General features: G+C 40.5%; 1 protein-coding gene and 1 long non-coding RNA gene across 3 annotated transcripts; one reads left to right on the forward strand and one right to left on the reverse strand.

Annotated features, from left to right (window-relative positions):
- The first annotated feature begins 1,008 nt into the window (after nt 1-1,008).
- Nucleotides 1,009-2,527, forward strand: LOC103149835 (uncharacterized). 2 transcript variants are annotated; one of them, XR_477510.2, is made up of 4 exons: nt 1,009-1,100; nt 1,642-1,818; nt 2,028-2,111; nt 2,199-2,527. It is a non-coding gene; the product is annotated as an uncharacterized LOC103149835 (long non-coding RNA). The 2 variants fall into 2 exon arrangements; XR_001664445.1 differs by having other exon boundaries at nt 1,084-1,100; nt 1,572-1,818.
- Nucleotides 2,528-3,849: 1,322 nt separating this feature from the next.
- On the reverse strand, nt 3,850-7,933 carry prdm12a (PR domain containing 12a). Its single transcript, XM_007569195.2, has 5 exons — nt 7,522-7,933; nt 6,006-6,196; nt 5,392-5,547; nt 4,957-5,071; nt 3,850-4,874 (listed from the first exon to the last, which is right to left on the reverse strand). The coding sequence occupies exons 1-5, from the start codon at nt 7,739-7,741 to the stop codon at nt 4,408-4,410; spliced, it is 1,149 nt and encodes a 382-aa protein (XP_007569257.1). The 5' UTR covers nt 7,742-7,933; the 3' UTR covers nt 3,850-4,407.
- Nucleotides 7,934-11,045: the final 3,112 nt, after the last annotated feature.

Genomic DNA, 11,045 nt, shown 5'->3' on the forward strand with positions numbered 1-11,045 from the left:
CGGGTTTACGCTGTTGCAAAAATAATAATAATAATAATAAAAAAAATTGCTGCCCTACACATTTCTTCTGCTTAAGTATGTCAGACCATCCAACAAAATTAAACATATATTTTATAGACCAAAATGTAAGTAATCACTGAATCTAAATCTGATTATCTCACTCTCCCAAGTAAATGGCATTGAATTTACAAAACCATATGATTGGCATTGAGTCTTTGACATTACTGTGGTGGAATTTTGAAGTTTACAGAATTGCTTAAATTAAAGAGTTGTGCGGCTTTCCAGAACTGATTTTGTGTGTAGATTTTTGGACCACACAGAGAGAATTTGCTGGTGTGTTTTGGATTATTGTCCTACTGCATACCACAGGCGTTTAAGGTCACCAGCTAATGGCCGGATGTAGTCCTTTATGATTTTCTAAAAGCAAAGCAATCCAAGACAATCACAAATGCCGCAACGCTGTTCGGTTATGTTGTGCCAAGTAGAAAAGTTCCAAATTTGTCTTGTCACTGTATAATATTTCCTAAAACGTCATAGGGGTAAGTCCAATCTATATTCTCGACTTAAGAACACACTCCAGTCTAATTGGCTGTATGCACATGGCCAGTCTTCTGCTCATGTGAAATCATTGGAATTGATACAAAAGTGTGTGTGTGTGTGTGTGTGTGTGTGTGTGTGTGTGTGTGTGTGTGTGTGTGTGTGTTGTCTTAGGCATATAGCTAAATGCAAAAGACCTGCTGCATTAAGAAGACATTAAATATACATCAATGCTCTGTTTTTCAGCTCCAAAATCATAATAAAAGCAAGTTAACTTGGAATGTCATAAAGCTTACTGTAAAGGCCAAATTAGTAAAGTTACCTTTGTTTAGTGTAACTATTGTTGAGGTAGGAATAGAATATAATATCCCCATTGTGGGATAATATTTCTGTGCAGCAAAGTGACAGTGAATAACAGCAAACGATTATGCTTTTATTTTGATCATTTTATTGTGAACGTAGCTATGGTTACAGAACGCAGTTCCACGTGAAAAGGTCAACAGCAACACAGGAAAAAGATTTAAAAAACACCACATTTTCACTTCATTTGATAAGGGGACATGGTTAGTAACTGGGATTGGAGTATATTTGCATAACTTTAAATGTTTATGGAAAAATCTGTCATTAGTTGTGTTAATAGAAAGAACTGTACTTATGTAAAAGGTTATGCATATCATTGGATGATGAGAATAATTGCAATTATTAGCATGAATGCTATGTCTTTCTTTTGATATTTACATCTTCTATGCTTCATAAAATATTCAGCTTTGCAATCATCTTTTAATTTCAACATATAAGCTGCTCTGCACTAGATGAGCTAAAATCATTTTTCCTTCTGTTTATATTCTTCAACATATGATAAGTAGAACGTTTTGCTTTGAAAGAGAATTGCAGACTGTTTCTGTTTTTTAAAGGTTTCTGCTTATTCCATTTTTTTTCTTTCACTCCGCATTGAGAATATTACTGTACGTCCGTATGCTACTGGTGGTTTTATTAAATCATCGTTTAATCATCTGTTCTTGCCTTCTCATCAGACACTCATGCAGGTTGTAGTCAGGGAGAACATTACAGTAACTCTATCCTTCCACTGTGTGTTCCTGCCAGCTCTGTTTACTGACTCGCAGCCGTCTGGGGACTACAAAAACCCCTGCAACTGAAAACCTGCTTTGTCACTGTCTTCTTGTGTCAGTTCACTAACAGCTACTGAGCAAAAACAAGGAGTCGAGCTTCAAGATAAATCCTGCAGGAAGGATTAAACGATGCTGTGACTGATCGTCTCTGGTGAGTTTGTTTCGTTTATGCCAAATTGTTGTGTGAAAAGAGGAATTCATTATGCAGCTTTTTCCTTTTGCTACTCTACGTCTCAAGATTTTAAAGATGCTTCTCGGTGTAGATTCATGAACAAATACTTTGTGCTAAGCCTGATAGGGATGTGGTCACGTTACCATTTTCAACGTTATTTCATTAGTGTGGCGTCTGTCTTCCTTCAGGAGTGCGGCATGTTATTAACTGGATAACCTCCTGTTGTTGCTCCAATGGGAGGGAGGAGACAGTTTCAAGCTGCCGGTGTCAAGGTGCCCTTCATCCAGCGAGCCGTCTCGATTTATAAGAGCAATTTGTATGTCTATGAGTGAGCTAAATACGTTTCTCTCTCTGGGCAGGGCAGAACGTGTGGTCGGTCAACGGTGATGCAAAACCCTCCCATCAGTCTCTTCCATAATGTGTCCCACTGTATCTACTGTTGCTAGGGCATTCATGTTTACATCTGCTTCACCTAAACTCTGGGTTGTGCTGTACTTGTACTAATGATGACTTGTCTGAAAACTCCTGCTTAAGGAAGCTGGACAATGTCTGACAGCTCACAAGTACACAGCACTCAGTCCACAGTAACATCCTGCCATATGTGGTAAAAAAAGAAAAAAAAAAAGAAAATTACTTTGTAAGCCCAGTATTCTGACCTACAAACTGATTAAAGAATGATGCGGATCGTTTTGTTGTCTCGTTTGAGTCTTTTTAAGTTTCTCAGAGCGTCAAGTTTCTGCTAATCTTTTCCGATGTGTTTGTCGCCATCGTGTGGACCTAATGAGTAATTGCAGGTGGTATTCGGAAAAGTGGAGGAAGAATAATACAGCAATGTATTGGAACCAGAGAATCAAACCTATGAAGTGAAGTCTGCTCTCAAAAAGCAGAAGAATCCATAAAAATAATGATTTTAGGGCTGCAAGTAGAACAGAAAGGGATTTAATTTTTTTTAGACCACATGTATCCTCTCTATTATTTTTTAAGTTGTCACAACCTTTCAACCTCCAAGTTACCGAGGATATAAGGGCTGAAAGTGGAGTTGGTGAATACCAGGCTTATTGAATTTTTTTTAGAAGTTGTAACAGAATATTTTAGATATTATTTTTCCTCATCAGAAAGTAGAACTTTCCACATATGTAGTGGAGAGTTTGATATAAACTGTGCTACTTATCAAAACTATAAACCCCCTTTTCCCCCCACTGTGGTTTACTGGGTGATAAGGCGGAAGAATTTCAGATTTTCAGAAAAAAAGAAAAAATGATTTTACATATCAGTGGGTTCTAAAAACGTCTATAAAATCACAAACATCTTAATTTGGCTAAAAGAAAACAGTGATTCACAGCTATCAGCCCTTTGGTTATACTGGTTTATATGCAAAGAATTTAACTTAATTTATCCAGTATTATGGCTTTTATTTTAACCACTCACTGGCCCCCGAGAGACACTATCGTCACATTTATTTATTTAACTAAATTAAATTACGTTTATTTATTATCTAAAATCAAAATAGAGACAGGTGACCAAACATAAGAACTTATAATGTAACTAATTTCCATTTCTTTCAAAAAAAAATACAAAACAAAAAAAACAACAACTTTGAAACAAAAACTTTTACATATACCTTAGAATAAATAATTATTAGCTTAATGTAATAGTTTATTTTAATACAATAAACCAATAAATGATTATTGGTTTAATGTAATGCAAATATATATATATATTTTACATAATTTTATTTTTGTTGTTGGTCTTATCTCAGTTTATGTAGATTTGAAAAGTGTCTTATGAGGTTATACTTAGATCAAATTTATTTCAAATAAATGTATATGTTATGTAAATTAAGCATATTCTGTATGTTGCATGTTAGAAAGTTTCATTTAATTTCAATCAGCGACACTAATTCGTTTTCATGTAATCAGATTACATTTGGTTTTCTTGGATGTCAGTTATTTCCAAAACGTATCTCAATTGTCACAACTGAGTTTCCACTGTTTTCTGAACAGTCGACCATTTAAATCACATATCATTTATTTAGAATAGAAGAATGCACAGATGTATTTACATTCACATGATACAATTTTACAATTACACAAATCTCCATTCTGTACAGGTTTAAAGTGACCATTTATATTTTACAGTGGAAAAAAAAAACCCCAGCTTGACCATCGTGGAATTTGCTCAGTAAATCTGACTTGATGCTTTTCCCCCCCCCTCAGCTGCTGAACGTTATAAGAACATCTGTCCGGAAGTTCAATACATCATCTGTTCGTTTTGTCTGACTTTATAAGGAGAAAACAAAACAAACGAATCAACAGGATGGGGTGTGGGGTGTGTGTGTGTGTGTGGGGGGGAATGTAGTTAATTAATTTTCCATAATTTGCTCGGATAAATCTTAATGTCTACATTCTGACCACATGATGGCCAAATGTGAAGACACTACAAGAAAGGAAAAAGAAAACTTTCCATAGAAGATTCACAATTACATCAGCGCTTCTTTACATTTCCACCACAGCTCTAAGTCTAAAGTGCGTCGTTGTTCTATGCCACGGCCGGACCCGGTGTCCGCTATCATAACACCATGGTGGGAATGTGGTGGACCAGAGGCATCTGATGCTGCATGGCGGCCATCTGCTGTGCAGGTGGAGGAGGAGGAGGAGGAGGAGGAGGGGGGGGGGGGGGGGAAACCTGCGGGGGCGCGTCGGAGGCGTGCGCCGCAGGTTTGTGCCGTGCGCTCTTCTGGTGCGCCCTCAGGCCCGCCAGCTGGGAGTAGGCGCTCTGACAGACGTGGCACTTGTACGGCCGCTCGCCGGTGTGCAGGCGGACGTGGTTCCGCAGCGTGGACGACTGGCTGAAGCGGCGGTTGCAGAAGCGGCACACGAAGGGCTTGTCCAGGGTGTGGATGCGCATGTGGGAGCGCAGGTTGCTGCGGGAGTTGAAGCCGCGGTGGCAGATGACGCAGCGCATCCGGCCGGTGGAGGTGGCGGCGACGGAAGGAGGAGAACACGACGAGGGCCCCTCGGTGGAGTGGGAGTCGTCTGGGAGAGGAAAACAGCGGAGGCGATGAGTGAAGATTGAAATTTGCTCTGGCCAGAGAGTTCCCAAGAGGAAGAAACTCACCATTCCTGCTTTTCTTCTGGTGTTCTTCGTCCATCCCAGGAACTCCAGGAATTCCCAGGAATGTGTTGTGCGTGTTTCCATACCAGACAAGGAGCTCCTGGTCAGGCGGAATGGTCTGAGCGAGGGAGAGATATAAAAATATCAGCGTTTATTATTCCTGCTTGATTTCAGAAATAAGCGTTCAAGGTTAGTTGAGGTATAAGCGAACTTTGCGGTGACTCTTACAGAGAAACAAATACTGTGTGTGCCGTGCTGAGTGTCAGATAAAAATCCAAACACTTACAGATAAGTTTGTAAGTATTAGGAATTTTTATTAATTAATTTATTCATTATTGCTTCACTGTGAGCTGGAAATAAAGCCAAAAGCAGAGCCAATTTAGTTCAGCTCAGGTTTATTGGAGGCCCTGACTGAACTCAGTTCGTCGTGAGGCTCACCTCCACTGCTTTGTAGAAGATGCTGCTGCCGATCTGGACCACCTCCAGGTTCTGCTCCTGCTCGTTCCGAGCGCACTTTATGTAGGTCATCCAGCTGCGGTGGTCCTCCTGGCTGGCATCGATGAAGTACCGCACCGTGCCGTCCTCATTGAACACCTGAAGAACGACGTGGATGTGTTACCGACGGAAAAATCAAGAAAATAATTACTTCTTTTTTTTTTCCACATTAGTGTTCAAAGCAGAAGCATCGCAGGACCCATTTTACTTTGACCCGGGGCCCCAGAAAATATTTTTGGTGGCCCTGTAAGATTTCCAAAACAACACATTTATTGAGGAAATAAATCCAACTGGAATTTATTTAACTGAATTTGCATGTTTTTATTGTTTTTTTGTGTTGGATTTATTTATTGTTTGGTTATGAATTAAATCTTTGAAATGTTATGAAATGACATTTGCGGTGAAATACGAGCAATCTGAGTTGAGCTGCTCTAACTCAGCTGTTCTGTTCAGTCCAAATAAATTGTATTGTCGAAATATGCACGATAAAGTCTGTGATTTATTTATTTTTTTTAATTTGCCCCAGTAAAGTCCCACGCGTAACAGAGTGCGCTCACCTCCCACATCAGGTTGTTGTTCTTGAACAAGTCCACATGTTCGGGGGACAGGAGTCTCCCGGTGAAGGGGCCCATCTCTGTTCCGGCTTTGATCCAGGTCTTGGAGAAGATGCCCAGGCCTTCTCCCGGGATGGAGCTCTGGGCGATGATCACCTCGCTGGGAAGCACCAGACTGGAGAGCTTCTGCACCTCTACGAATGCAAGAAAAAACAAAAGAAAAGAAAAGAAAAGGCCCGAACACAAATGAGTGCAAAACGTCTGGAAAAAAAAAAAAAAACCTCTGAATGAACGCTTTCAGTGGTGAAAGCAGCAAATGAACTGAATCTTATTTTAGTCACGAAATATTAAGCCACACCTCACCCTGCGTTTAATTCGATTATCTGGATGAATTGAATTTTTTTGTTGTTGTTGTTGTGCAAGAAACACCACCACCACCACCAACTCCCCCTTAAAGCTTTTTTTTTCCCGCGAAGGAGAAGAAGAAGAAGAAAAAAAGTGATTCTTTAAAGTTAAATTCAAAGATTCACATTTCAGAAAAGTGAGTAGGGGTTAAACGATCCTCTATTGCTCAGGGTCCAGCAATTTGTCATGCATCAGATGTGATTTTCATTACAGTTTACTCGGGGGGGAAAAAGAAAAAAGAAAAAGGGAACGACTAATTCCAAATTCATTATCCTTTTTAGAACTTTGTCGCAATAAATTTGCGCTGAATGAGACGGAGGCTTGTTTAAAAGGACGGAGGAATTTCTGCGACAAAAAAAAATGGAAAGGCGATTAGATGGTTGACATGCAATGAATAGCATTAGATTTAGCCTTCACGGCGCATTATGCGAGGAACAGCAAATCTCTTAAAAGGAAGAGAAAGAAAAAAAAAAGAGCCTCCAGAGTCTCTCATAGCTGCCAAGGGAGGAAAAGAGACTGTCCGGAGATTGATGAATGCGTGGATAAAAAGGAAAAGAAAAAAAAAAGAGAAAATGTCAAAGAAAGAAAACCTTTCTGTCCGAGAGGTTTAAGTGGGAAACTTTCCCAGGTCAAGCGCAAAGTTAACCAAATGAATTTAATGCTCCGCGTCTTTCAATCGGCGCCAGTTACGAGTAACAAGCCTCCGAGCTGCGGGGTCCGAGGGCTGTGCGAGGGTTAATGCGTTTAATGGCTCGAAATAAAAGCAGCAGGGGAAAAAAAGAGAGAGAGGGAAAGTGCGAGCAGGGATGAAATGTTGGAGAGGGTCAGTGAAAGTTCTTCTAGATTTCTAACCCGCGCAGGGATTGTTGGGTAAATTATTTATGTTGTGCATAAACAAATCAACACATTTTCTAGTTGACTTGAACTACTTTGCACAGAACGAAATGTATTTTTTTTCCCCTCATGCTGTTGGTTTTGACGCGCTCTTACGCACGTCTTATTTCTTAAAAAAAAATTGGCAGAATTCAATTAGTTTAAAAGTGGAGTAAAAAAAAAAAAAAAAAAAAAAAAATCAATAATAGTTCCCCAAAGTGACCCGGCGGATCAGCCTCACCTCCAGCGAAGGACTGGGCCAGAACCTCAGCCGTGAAGGCGGTCTTGGGGCTGCTGCCGCTCTGCCGCTCCTCCGCCAGGTGTTCGCCCAGCACGTTCCTCCACCTGCCGTACAGGAAGCTGTGCAGGATGTCCGAGGTGATCACGTCCGACAGCGAGCGGCCGGAGCACTTAAATCCGGGCTTCAGAGCCAGAGCGTCGGCGGGCAGCACGGAGCCCATCACGCGTGAAAGAGAAAGAGAGAGCGAGAGCGAGAGAGAGAGAGAGAGAGAGAGAGAGAGGAAGGAAGCGGTGAATGAACGGGGCTGGACACAGAGGCAGAGTCCGTCCTCCTCGCTCCAGACCGTGTGCGCGTAGGAAACTGCTGCAGCACCGGGCTGTGAGGGGTCTCTTTATATAAGTGGCTGGTGTGACCCCGGGCCTAATTAGTTATTAAAGACACACCCCTCACCATGTGGACCTGCCCGCTGCGGCGAGGCGCACCAACGGGATGGTCCGACCCAGTGGCAGAGGAAAACTTGGAAACATACGAAAAAAATATATTTACTTGGAAAAAAAAAAAAATTATTTATGGCTAAACACCATGCACATTTTAAAAGACAAGACTTCTTGTATTTCTGTTTTAAAACTACAAGTAACGAAATATGTGAATATAAATGTTGTGTTTCATTCCCTTTTTTGTGCTTTTTTTTCCGTTAGATTTTTTTTTATTTGAATTTTTCCTTCATTTTAAGGATGGCAGTCAAAACAAAGTTTATTCAAATCTGATCGTTTCAACATGTTGTAAATAATTGTTGTTTTCAATCTTCATAAATTCTTGTTAAAAAAAACTCCCCCCCCCGCCCCCCTTTTTTTTGCCTCTTTCTCTTTCTCAATCAAATACTTGTCAGGACAGTAAAATATGTAGAAGACTGAAGTGCAAAACTTCATTCCTGCCATTTCTGTGTTTCTACAAAAGTGCTACAAAACTCAGGATTTCTAGAGGCAGAATTTAAAAAAAAAAACTTTCAGTATTTTTCATAATCAAAAAAGAGAAAAAAATATAAGTTAAACTTCACCGAAGACTAAAACAAAGCAGAAGTTTGTCCAAAGCAGATATGCAGTGGACTTTTTTTTATTATTTTGTCTGAGAATGTAAACCTTTCTTTAAAAAACAAACTAATGCTGTCAGTTTTTATTATTATTATCATCATCATCATCATCATTATTTTTATTGTTATTATTATTATTATTATTATTATTTGAAGTGGGTCAGCGAGTCTGGGAGATGCTCGCCCATTTTCTTCTCATGCATTTCGTATTCATGCGCTGCTCATATTAATTTTTTGTTAGGAGTTAGCGCGCGAATAACAAGAATGGAAACAAGCCTTTATTTTTTTCCCCCAGCATTGTTCGCGTGAAGAGGAAGAAAAAACACACAGAGGGAGAGAGAGAGAGAGGGAGAGAGAGAGAGAGAGAGAGAGAGAGAGAGGGGAAAACATGCAAAGCTGCTTTGACGTGGCGCACTTTTTCAAGCCCTTGTTGAGGTAAGCGGTTTAATATTCATGGGTGTTTCTGAGCCCCCTCTGTATTGTGGCAACATCTTAGATGAGTGCGCATAGATATATATTCTCTACGTATACATATATATTTATATATGTGGGCCCCTTTCTTTTTGCTTGGCCCTCTGCTTTTTTTTTTTTTTTTTTTTTCCCCCCGTCTTTTGCTCTCCTGACTATTTTTCGGGCTTGATGGACTGGGGGCTAAATGGGCAGTTTTCCTTCTTTTTTCCAGCAGAGAGGACATCTTTATTCCATCCCCGGCTCACAGGTTTCCCCATTCAGCCTCCCTCCAAGTAATGTCAGGGCCCTGAAAAGTGCTGCAAATCAATCTTTCATGGTGTTTTGAGGGCAATTTGACATCCATGCACTCCTCTTTTCACTTCAACAACTACAAGGGGATTGTCCGGGAGAGAGAGAGAGAGAGAGAGAGAGAGAGATGGGCAAGTTTGAGCTCTGTTCTCTCTTTTCTCTGCAGGAATATGAACTGTGCGCAAAGTAATGGGAAAGAAGATATGGCAAGTAAACACAATGGAGGGGGACTTTTTTCCCCTTCTTCTTCTTCTTCTTCTTCCTTAAGAGAGAAGAAGCAGAGATAGAGAAAAGGCAAGGTGAGTGACAGGGCACGAAAACAGATTACTGTGAAACAGCTGCTTTTTATGAGCGGGCCCCTCCTTCGTTTGTCCCCTCTTTTCCCAGATGAAATTTCTCCGCTCTTTCAATGGGATTCTTTCTCATCTAGATTGATTTACATTTATGGCATTCATCGCACAAATCCGAGGTAAATGGCTGGAGGAGGAAGGGGGCCGCGGAGGGGCCCGCCGGTGGGGGTCGCCGGTGGGGGCGTCTTCTTTATTAAAGAGGAATTAAATGAGTTGAATTGGGGTAACGCATGGATTTGATTTGCTTATTTATGCATTAACCTGTGGCATTATGCGGAGCTGGTAAAGCCGCGGGCATGTCAGCAATAGCAAATCATCCCGCTTAGCTGCTCTATTGTAAGACAATTTGAGCCATTATTGTTGTCCATTTAAAGCCTATCAATTTAATGTGGATGATTGACAATTATTGCACAAAGAATGTGGTAATGGGGGGATTTCAAAGCGCTGGTGGGAAACCTATTAACGTGGAGCGTTTGTTTGTGGATAAATAGCGAAATTTTACGCTCATAAAGGGCGAGGGGAGGGGTGGGGGGTAGGGAGGGATGTGAGAAAACGCTTGAGAGTTGATTGAATATTTACATTTAAGGTGATCTGAAAAGATCAGGTTTTAATGTAGTTTGGGAGTCATTTTGTTAAAAACTAAGAGAAGGTGGAAAAAAAAAGAGAGATTGTTTCTGAAACTTGCAGGGAAACCCACACTCCTACTGAGGGGAGAGCAGCGCAGAGCCTCCCGGGATCCTCCACAGTGTCATTAAAAACAGATTAAGGTGGCAGCCACACTGCGCTGGATGCTCAGCTCCGGCTTATCTGTTGCAAAGGTGAGAGCGGCGCACAGCCTCCTCTCCCTTAAGAGCCCATTTCAGCCCACACGACCACACCTCCCCCTCTGTGCTGACGGACGGGACCGGACACCTGCTGGAGGCGGAGGTGCGCCTTCACGTACGCAACAAGGACACTGGATTTTTAAATAATAATTAAAAAAAAAAAGTTTAAATCAGCTCGCTTTAATAGGAAATATGAAAAATGTAAAAGTTAATTGAGCTGCCAAGTACAATTTAGAAAACTGGTATTTTACTTTATAAAGAACATTTTAAGTCCGGATGTATATATATTTTTTAATTTACTTTTGTTTCATTTGTAAAACTAGCAAGTCCGAATTTATGTAAAGCATTTCTTTTTTCTTTTCTAGCATTTAAAACTTTAACATTTTTATGTTAAACAGCGTAAAGTGGTGGAGGAGGATGAAGTGAAATCCATAACTGAATTAAAGCTGTAAAATAAAACAAAAAAACTTTGTTCAAAAGTTGGTTTTTTTATATAAATGA

Source organism: Poecilia formosa, unplaced genomic scaffold, assembly GCF_000485575.1.
Source record: "Poecilia formosa unplaced genomic scaffold, Poecilia_formosa-5.1.2 Scaffold6, whole genome shotgun sequence".
NCBI lineage: Eukaryota > Metazoa > Chordata > Actinopteri > Cyprinodontiformes > Poeciliidae > Poecilia > Poecilia formosa.

Bases quoted from the DNA above. Each gene is read 5' to 3' on its own strand.
- prdm12a (XM_007569195.2), bottom strand. From the start codon at position 7,741: ATGGGCTCCGTGCTGCCCGCCGACGCTCTGGCTCTGAAGCCCGGATTT. The intron at 5,548-6,005 runs GTGAGCGCACTC...GTCGTTCTTCAG, and splicing joins ACAACAACCTGATGTGGGAG to GTGTTCAATGAGGACGGCAC. The intron at 4,875-4,956 runs GTGAGTTTCTTC...TTCCTCTCCCAG, and splicing joins CCAGAAGAAAAGCAGGAATG to ACGACTCCCACTCCACCGAG.